Here is an 11041-nt window from a genome sequence, read left to right on the forward strand (position 1 = left end):
ATCACAATCTGTCTATCAATGATAGATTTTGTAAATATTTTGTTAAATTTTTCATATTTGACAATTCTCCGTTGAAAAATATATGTGTTTTTGAAAGTTGTATTAATTTTTCTAACATAAAAAATTAACTACTGTTTTTTAAAGAACAAATAATTTAAAGTTCTTCAACACATATATATACACACATATGAAAGAAATGTAAATTCTTTTAAGCAACCAGTTAATTCACAATATTAGTTACAAACCTGATCACTTCCATCCATTGAGAGAAGTTTTAAAATTAAGAAAATCTAAAAACCAACCTGTTTAAAAACAAAAATGAAAAAAGAAAAAAATATATTATTAATGAAATTAATACAAATGGTTTAATTTTAGATTATATTAATAACTTTTATCGATATTTAATATCAATAGAATGGAAGATTGTTTTATAAAATAATTGATTTTAGTAAATTAGAAGTTTGAAAGAATAGAGTTTCTAAAAAAAGAACCTATTAACAAAATATGGACAGATACTAAAGCAATTTTATAATAATTTACTATTATTATAGTCTGTTTTATTCTTTTGGGTTTGAAAAATTAAACATAAGTAGACTATGTTGACCAATATGTTAAGTGTATAATATTTTCGGTTTCCAGAAAACACAGACATATTGAGGTTTATGTAATAGAAAAACACAAATAAAATCCTTAGCCAAATTATTAAATAGATAGGAGAATGTTAATAAACAACCTATATATATATATATATATATATATATATATATATATATATATAGTTCAAATTAATACACATAACGGTTCATTCAATTTTTATTTTTTATTTTATTTTTATTTTCAGCAAACCAACAACGAATGTTTACAATAATAATCCACATCTTATTTATCAAAAAATATTTGAGAAGGTCATTTCTGCAATGTTGACTATGTCATTACAGTTTGAATATGAACATACTTTAACTAAAATTCTATACAAATTTATATATTTCAATAACTATTAATATATATATGCAGATTCTCAAATTAAGACCTAAAATAAGATGAGTTAGTTGAAAGCATGTTGGATTAACACGTGTTAGTTGTTCTTTATCATCATCATCATCATCATCAACTTTGTTAGAACCTTCATTATTTATTCATGCAGAGGGAGAAAATAATAAAGCAGCAATATAAACAATTTCTATGGAAGATCTGAAGCCAACCCCTGCTAATTCCTTTCCCCTTACTCCAATCGGCTTCATCCAAAGAGCCGCCACCATTTATGGGGATTCTACCTCCATCATCTACAACTCCACCACTTACACCTGGTCGGAAACTCATCGTCGATGCCTTCAACTCGCCTCTTCCATCTCTTCCTTTGGCATTCAAAGAGGCCATGTTGTCTCTGTCATCGCTCCCAACACTCCCGCCATGTACGAACTCCACTTCGCTGTTCCCATGGTCGGTGCCATTCTCAATACCATCAATCTCCGCCTTGACACTCGAACTATCTCCATTCTCCTCCGCCACAGCGAATCGAAACTCATCTTCGTCGATCAAGCCTCTTGTGCGCTAATCTTTGAAGCTTTGGCCTTGTTCCCGCCAGAAATGAAACGACCCTTGCTCGTCCTCATTGCCGACGACGCTGCAGAGCAAGATTCGTCATTGCCATCCTTTGTTTCTATCCGCGACAATTTTGTTGATTCATACGAGGACATGGTTAAGAGAGGAGATTCTAAGTTCCAATGGATACGACCGTTAAGTGAGTGGGATCCGATTGTTTTGAATTATACTTCTGGAACGACATCATCGCCAAAGGGAGTGGTCCACTGTCACAGGGGAATTTTCACGGTGGCACTCGATTCACTTTTGGAATGGGGAGTTCCTAAGCAATCGGTTTATTTATGGACCTTACCAATGTTTCACGGCAATGGTTGGAGTTTCCCTTGGGGAATTGCGGCTGTAGGTGGCACAAATGTTTGTATTCGAAAATTTGATGCAAGATTGATTTTTTCTCTAATTCGTCGTCATCACGTGACGCACTTGTGTGGAGCTCCAGTTGTACTCAATATGCTAACAAACTCTCCTGACAATTTACCACTTGATCGACCGGTCAAGATTCTCACTGCCGGGGCACCGCCACCCGCATCAATTCTGCTTCGAACTGAATCACTGGGGTTTGTTGTCACCCATGGGTACGGATTGACTGAGAGTGCAGGGACGATCATCTGTTGTTCATGGAAGTCGGAGTGGAACCAACTCCCAGCAATAGAGCAAGCACGACTGAAGGCGAGGCAGGGCGTACGGATGCTAGCAGTGGAGGCGGTGGATGTGTTGGATCCAGAGACTAGAAAAAGCGTGAAAAGAGATGGAGCTTCCATAGGAGAGATCGTTGTGAGAGGCACATCGGTAACGCTTGGGTATTTGAAAGATCCAGAAGGAACAGCGAAAGCAATGAGCGAGGATGGGTGGTTCTTCACCGGAGATGTTGGGGTGATGCACCCAGATGGGTATTTAGAGATAAAGGACCGATCAAAGGATGTGATTATTAGTGGGGGTGAGAATTTGAGCAGTGTTGAGGTTGAATCAGTTTTGTACATGAATCCAATGGTGAATGAGGCGGCAGTGGTGGCACGACCAGACGAGTTCTGGGGAGAGACACCATGTGCGTTTATAAGCTTGAAAGAAGGATTGAGTCGGAAACCAACGGAAGAGGAGATAATTGAGTATTGCAAAGGGAAGTTGCCGAGGTTTATGGTGCCAAAGACAGTAATCTTCATGACGGAAATGCCAAAGACCGCAACAGGGAAAATCCAGAAGTTTGTGCTTAGACAAAAGGCCAAGTCATTGGGCCCTGCACCAAAAAGTAGATTGTAGGAAAAATGTCATAATTATCTATATCTATGTATAGTATCAATAAACATTATGGTGACGATTTTATCGTTTCCAGGCTGATGGATTTTTCTTTTGTTATTTCATTTGGTTAGAATGTTAAGTCGGGTTCGTATGATTTAAGAAATTTTAATTTTATCTTTGCACTTTAAATTCAGTTTCCTTTTTAAGTTTAATTTGGAAAGTTTTATATACAAAAGCCCATTATGTCACATTGTATTTTTATAAATCATTCTTTCAACCTATTTCACTCTTATTTCATTATTTTTCTTCATCTTTCTCGTATTCGAAAATATCAAAATCGTTTTAAATGCTCAACACGATTGTTTATCATGGTTAATACAATCACTTATCATTGCCAACAAGATCGATTGAATTTGAAGTCTTTCTTTTCCTATCATTCAAAATATATATATTTACATTGGACTACATGATCATTCATCATGGTCAACATGGTCGTTTAAATTTAAAGACTTTTTCCATCGTTTAAAAAAAAACTACACGATCGTACATCATTATCTAAATGATTCGTTTAGGCTGTAGTGCATGATCGACATTTAGAAGAAGACTACTCGCATGTGATTAATTAATCGCCTATTGATTGAAATATTTTTGGTATTTTCCATTGTGAATATTAATTTAATTTAATTTATTCTGTTTTCAAAATTGTTCTATATAACTGTTGAACAAGAAATTTTGACCAATTAAATCACGCCACGTCATCACAACAAAATTGAGATAATTATAATTTGATTGAATTTGGGTAGTCAAGTTTTCTCATATCCAACCTAGTTCAAGCCTCTAAAAAAATTGGGCCAAAGAAATAATGGACCCGAGCATGCGCAAATAATTGGGCCGAGTTCGAGCCCACCAAGCAAATGGATCCAAGCCCAAACCCACCGAGCAAATGGGTCCGAGCCCAAACCTGTCAAGAAAACAGGCCCAAGCTCAAGCCCAACAAGCAGATGGGCCCAAGCCCAAACCCAACAAGCAGATGGGCCCAAGCCTAAGCCCTTTCAACAAGCAAATGGGCCCAAGCCCACCTAAAGCCCATTGAGATTCTCTATAAATAGAGACCTTCTCATTCATTTTGAGGACCTTTGATTGAAGAGAAGAATCGAAGTTCTGAAGAATTGAAGACAAAAACTTCTGAAGACTCTTAAGACGTGCAAGTTATCATCAATCTCGAAATCATCATTCTGAAAGATCGAAGACTTGGAAGATCAAACTTTCCTTGAATTCCAGAAGATTGAATCTCGAATTGACTTGTAGTTACAACTTCTTGAAGATCGAAGACCACGAAGTTCTAAATTTTACTTTTTGTATTCGAGAGAAAGAATCAAAGGAGTAAATATTAGAGATTGTATCCACAATACATAAATCAATACAAAGTTTGATTCCACGAATTAAATTTCTCCTGAAATCTCGTGTGAACAATAACATAATATTTGAATGGTTTGTTATATTTTTTTTAAAGAAATAAAAAGAAGTTTTGAATATTGAAAATATAAATAACCCCTTTTAATTCAATCCCATTTCAAGGAAGAAGTTCTAAATTTAATTTTGGTTTAATGTCTATAATATATAAAATTTAAAATAAATATAAGAATTAGAAACAAGATTTTTCAAACTTTTAGAATGAAAATGATAAAATATAATTGTGCAGAGATGGTCCTCTCATTTGCGATGGTATTATGTTTGATGACTACGGCCGGATTCCAAATTAGGACCCACATTTTTCAAATTATTACAAATATTGATAAACATATTCAAATCCACTCTTCAGAACATCACTATAAATTACGTTTACAATGATATAAATAATATTGTGTTAAATTGCTAACATCATTCTACCCATAATTACCTCTCTTACCAAACACGCATGCTGACAACACAAATACACATCGTTTTTCAATATTCTAATACCATCCAACCCCCCACTCTAGATTACATAAGTTACGGGTTTAATCTAAATACAGATGCTCCATCTAATATTATCATATTTTTCATAAATGTATTAATCGGCTTCAATTTTACACAAATGTATAATCCAAAAGACCAAACTACCCATCTTTATTATTAATAATATATTAAAAAATAAAATAATAAAATAAGAAAAGTTTGTTCAAGCGGCGCTCAATATTCCAGTTTGTTCAAGCAGCACTCCATCTTCTAGTTTGTTCAAGTGACCCTCCATCTTCAAATTTGTTCAAGCACTTCATCTCTTCACATTTTTATAGAGCCAATCCTAAAAAAAAAAGGAGGGATAAGTTAGTATAAAAAATGAGTGAAAAGAAATGAGGTAAAAGACAATTAGAGTAATTATAATGGGTAGTAATTTTTAGAATAATTATTAAGTATGTAGCAATATTTTAAAAAAATTACAAATATAGCAAAATCTATCAGTGATAGGCTTCTATCGTCGACACTTATGGTTTATCAGTGATAGACTAACATTTGCTACATGATCTATCAGTTATAGACTCCTATCATTGATAAATTTTGACCGATTTTGCTATATTTGTAATTTTTTTAAAATGTTGCTATGTACTTAATTATTTGGAATGTAATTGCTACATTTGCAACTATTCCAAAGAATTATAAAAAAAAATTTGAAGAAAAAGAGTAATCTGAATGGGATAAAAATGTTTTTTTTAAAAAAAAAAAAGAGAATAAAAAATAAAAAAAAACGTTAAAAAAAAGTAAAAAAGAAAGAAGAAAATGAAGTAATTATAAAAGAAAAAGAAAAAAAAATAAAAAGAAAAGAAAAACGAGAAAAGAAAAGAAAAACGAGAAAAGAAAAGAAAAAGGAAAGGAAAAAAGGGGAAAAAAGAAAAGAAAAGAAAAGAAAAGAAAAACGAAAAGAAAGAAAAAGAAAAAGAAAAAAGAAAAAAGAAACAAAATCCTAACTTCTTTTCTTCCTGGCCAACGTTCCATTCTCCCTTACCACCGGATGCCAAAAAAATAATAAATAAATATAAAAATAATCCTTTTTCTTGGCCGATCACTACCTCTTCTCCCAAATATGAAAAAAAAAATTGGAGTTAAAAAGAGAAGAATACAAGAGAAATGGTACCAAACTCTCATTCTATGTTTATTGCTTCTTGTTTCCTGTTTTTGATTCCTTGTATCTTCTTTTTTTAGAACAAAAATTAGGAAATGTATTTGATAACTATTTCTGTTTCTTGCTTTTTTTTTAAAAAAAAAAAAACATAAACAAACCATAAACACAAACAAAAAATGTGTTTGATAACTATTTCTTGTTTCCTGATTTTCTTCTGGATTTATTTTTTATTTTTATTCACATCTAATTTAGTTAAACATTAAACAAAAATATGTCATCCCTTAAACATAAAAAATAAAATTATCAAAAGTTTATTCATTTAATACAAAGAAGTTCCGAAAATAAAAATAATAACATAAACATAAAATTGTATTTATCCTTCGAATGTTGCCAAATTTGATTGGCAATATCATCTCTCACTCGGATCATTTCTCTACGATGATGTCGACTCACTTCTTAATCCATCAATTTCAAAAACCTCAATATTTTATGACATCTAAAATGTAATATTAATTTTAAAATAAATTATTATGTTCTCAATATTCATGATTGAAGGAAACAAAAAAAAATTTAACATTTTAACTCTGATACCTATGATGTTTTAGATAAAAACCCACAACGAAAACCCAAATCCGCGCAAAGAGGAAGAAGAAAACTATGGATCTGACAAAGAGGAAGAGTCAGACGAAAACTATGGATCTGGTAATGAGGAAAACGACGTGTAGAGGAAGACAGCGTGTAGAAGAAAACGATGAGAGAAAGAGGAAGATATGATTATTTGGGGAAGATGACCGAGATGAGAGAAAAAATGAAACCAATAAAAATAATTGAGAATCACGAAAATGAAACCAATAATTAAAAATAATTGAGAAAAAGGAAAAAGTAACAAATAAAAATAATTGAGAAAATGGAAAATGAAACCAATAAAAATAATTGAGAAAAAGAAAATGAAAATCAATAAAAATAATAGAGAGAAAAGAAAAAAATAGAAATAAATTGAGAAAAAGAAAAAGAAAACCAATAAAAATAATTAAGAAACTGAACAGAAGAAACTAACTTTTTTTTGTTTCCCAATAATTCTTTATAAAATGGGAAATGTTTCTACTTCTTTTAGAACGTTTCTTAAAAAAAATTAAAACAAAAACAGCGAGAATGTTACCAAACGGACCAAAGTATTTTGATTTTTTGTTTCCACCAATTATTCTTTTCTATCTATAGATTATAGAAGGTGACAAATCTCAACTAAACTTTTCAACTAACCAATTGAGATTGGGTCGGGATGTGAGATTGAGTTATTAGTTTAATTAATGGGGCGACAAAAAGAATACCAAATTAATTAATCCCTAACCCTTCTTTTTATTCCAAGTAATAATAAATCAACTAATTAATTAAAAGAAAATTCTTTTTAGAAAAATTTCTCCTAATTAAATCAAGGATTGAAAAAAAAATGGAGAATTAAAAAAAAAAAGATTTCTCAAATCATTTTGTTTTTCATATTTTGGAAAAATTTTAAGCGCTATCCCGAATTATAAATTCATTTCAAATTCAAATTAAGTAAAATAAAATGTTTGGTGAGATTTTCAAATTTTAAGTTTGGGGCATTTCTAGTAGCATATTTTGCTAAAAATTCAAATTAAGAGATTACGCAAACAAAAAAAAAAAAAAACAAAAACAAAAAATTGACCCAATAAATTCATTTGATAAGTCGGTGATATTCCAATTTTATCAATTTTAAGTCTGAATTGACCCAATAAATTCATTTGTAAAAAAAATCCAATTTCATTCAAATTTATTTTTGACTATATTTCAAATGATTTTTTTGTGAATTAAAATCAAGATTTACTGCAAAATTGACATTGAGTTGTATTTCAAACTTCATTTTAATCGAACTTTATGTCCAAATACATACTATGATTAATTTGACATATTAACCAGAGTCAAAATCAAGAGCAAAGTCATTTGTATTTTTTGTTTTAGTTTATTGTTTTCGAGATTCACCCACCCATACACGTGCATAAATCTCGAAAAGGGGACATTTGTTGAACAAGAAATTTTAGCCAATTAAATCGTGTCACGTCATCACATCAAAATTGTGATGATTATATTTTGATTGAATTTAGCCACGTCAACCCAATTCAAGCCCTTGATGAAAAAGTGGGTCAAAGAAATAATTGGCTCGAACTCATAAAACAAGTGGGCTCGAGCCCACCAAGCAAATGAGTTCAAGCCCACTAAGAAAATGGGTCCAAGCCCAAACTCGTCAAGAAAATGGGTCCAATCCCAAGCTTCTATGCAAATGGGCCTAAGGTCCAAACCCAACAAGCAAATAGACCCAAGTCCAATAAGCAAATGGACCCAAGCCCACCTAAAGCCCATGGAAATTCTCTATAAATAGAGACCTTCCCATTCATTTTGGAGATCTTTGGTTGATGGAAGAATTGAAGCTCTGAACAATCGAAACTCTAAAGAACTTCAGAAAAGCTCTAAAGATGTACAAGTTCTTATCAACATCGAGATCATCATCTTCTGAAAGATTGAAGACTTGGAAGATCAAAATTTTCTTAAATTCCAGAAGATTGAATCTCAAATTGACTTACAACTACAACTTTTTGAAGATCGAAAATCAAAAAGTTCTAAGTTTAAATTATCTTTGAGAGAAAACATCAGAAGAGTAAATACTAGAGGTTGTATCCACAACATCATATCAATCAAAATACAAAATTCAATTCCACGAATTATATTTTTCTTGAAATCTGGTGTGAACAGGTTAAAATGGTTCTAAAAACACAAAATCTTAATTAAAGTAATAAATGAAAATTTGAGACATTTATACAAAATCATGGTTAAAGTAGATGATTTCTCTAGATATTTTTATGTTACAAAAGGATTGATATAAAGAAAATACGATAAACATGACATAGAGAGAAGACATGAATCTCCAAGGTATACAAACCACAAATTGTTTATGTATTAAAGCTTACTTCAATTAATTTAAATTATCTGTTATTTGTATTCGATCAACACGGTCTTTCAAAGTTGAAAATGTTTTAAACACACAACAATTATACTTCAAAAAAACTAAATTAAACCTGCACTAGAAGAACAACTATCTCATAAAAAGTTCAAAGTTAATAGCTCAATAATTTGTGAGGATACATTACAGTAACAACAAAGTTCAAACTATCATCTCACATATAGAAAGTACACATGTTTTAACTACTAAACCTATCTTCATGTATACGTATACAAACTTTATTTGAATTTCTAACTTTAAATAACGAAGTAAATTGTTAAATTAAAACATTCACGTTGACGTTAAAGAAAGTGCATTGACCTTAATTAGACTGAGGGAAAATTAGTGTGATTATTTATTTTGGTATGCACGAGGAGTTTGCAGTACCATACATGACTAAAAGATATCACCTTTTGATGTTCTAAACTTAATAACTCTATAAACTTTAATATAGTTCTCAACTTTCTCGACTTTCCAACTTTTTAGGGGGTGATTGGGTAAAGAATGAAATAGTATTACAAGAAATTATAAAATATGAGAAATTATAAATTCATACACCCACAATATAAAAAATTGATAATAAATAAATTAATGTATTTTAGTTGTGGAATCCATAAAGTGATCAAACAAGAAGATGAGCTCGTAGCTTTATTTTTCCTTTCTTATTTCCAAAATTCTGAGACAAAAGAAATTCTTAAAATTCACTAACTTTACTAGCACGCATGGACGAATATGACCTAACCAAACCTAGAATTAGGGGAAGCAAAGCTTTAACAAGTAGTTGCTTTCTGGAAAAGCTTCAAAGAAAGAGGTTGGGCTTTCTTTATTTGACTGAACTTGACTTTTGATTCAAGATAGGGGCCGGGCGGGCAGTGAAGGCTCGTTTAGTAGACAGCAAGCGGAGCTTGAAGAAGCGAGCCCCTATAACTCTAAACAAAATATTAAATATATGGGGGAAAATCAAGAAAGTGGGAGACAGCTCGTCATAACAATTTACAATCCGAGTCATAGTCACCTACCACGCGGGTTTGCAGATTTATTTGACTGTAAAATAATCCAAAGTTGTGGACAATGGTGTTTAATTATTTAAAGCATTATGGACAAAGCTCTTGTAGTCTTGAGCTTCCATCTAATTCACAGCAACAGTAAGAATGGCTTCTATCAACATCATTTGGATAATCTTCAAACTGCTTTTCTTCACACTGCTTCTCATCACTACCTCTACAGCTTTCCAACCCCAACTTCATGAACCTCGCTTTCGTAAGATCACTCTTTCCCATTATTCTTTTTCCTTGGTTGGTGGTTAAGGTTAATTATTATTTATTTCTGTAAATTTTAGAAACATATTCACATATCTAGTAATTTACTTTGCACATGAAAGTTATTATTATTCTTTAACCAATTTTGTTAAAGAATTAACTTTGAGGTAACAAATTAAACATAATTATGAAAAACTTAATTTGATTTTGAGTTATATGGTGATTGTTTTGAATTTAGGTAAGAAGATGAGGATGGAGTATAGAAGTGTTAGAAAGGGTGCGTTGGGAGCAAAGCCAGCAGTTTATGATTTCCCTTGGAAAGGTGGTTATAATCCTCCTGACAACAACCGTTGACTTCCCTATATTATTGGAATACCCGATATATCTTCTCTTTTATGCGCTTCCTTATTCTTAATAATTGTTTTCCTTTTTTCTCTTTGTTCTCTCTATGTCGTCTTGTTTGTTTCCTATTAACCCTTTCTGATCATAATAAACAATATTGTAACTTAACATAAAATAAATGATAAGTTAACTAACGAGTACGTACTATATGTTAATTTAATTGAGATATTTACATGTGAGATTATTTTTCTTAATCTTCTAAACTTTTATGTTTACCACCACCTTCTCTAGAGAAATCCAATGGAATCATTTTGAACCAAATTTTACATGCTGTATACAAAACAATGTCCCAAAATCGATTCTTACAAGAATTTTCACCCATGCACATATAGAGTATAATTCAATGTGGTCTAAATTTTGCGTACTTTATGACTAAAATATCTAATGTCTAAAAAGTTTGTCTAGACTTTCCACCAATCAAATAAATTGTAA

At 31.4% G+C, this 11041-nt stretch overlaps 1 protein-coding gene and 1 long non-coding RNA gene across 2 annotated transcripts in view; both read left to right on the forward strand.

The window, feature by feature from the left end:
* LOC103501381 (2-methylpropanoate--CoA ligase CCL4-like) overlaps positions 1-3083 on the forward strand; it is a 209971-nt gene extending 206888 nt beyond the window's left edge. The window contains exon 2 of the mRNA XM_008464952.2: positions 1145-3083. Within this exon, the coding sequence (XP_008463174.2) occupies positions 1183-2856 (1674 nt within the window). The 5' untranslated portion in view covers positions 1145-1182 and the 3' untranslated portion in view covers positions 2857-3083. The remainder of the gene's footprint in view (positions 1-1144) is intronic.
* A 6972-nt stretch (positions 3084-10055) lies between these two features.
* On the forward strand, positions 10056-10775 carry LOC103501380 (uncharacterized). The gene is made up of 2 exons (XR_540299.3): positions 10056-10208; positions 10446-10775. It is a non-coding gene; the product is annotated as an uncharacterized LOC103501380 (long non-coding RNA).
* Positions 10776-11041: the final 266 nt, after the last annotated feature.

The sequence above is a fragment of the Cucumis melo genome, chromosome 9 (assembly GCF_025177605.1).
Source record: "Cucumis melo cultivar AY chromosome 9, USDA_Cmelo_AY_1.0, whole genome shotgun sequence".
NCBI lineage: Eukaryota > Viridiplantae > Streptophyta > Magnoliopsida > Cucurbitales > Cucurbitaceae > Cucumis > Cucumis melo.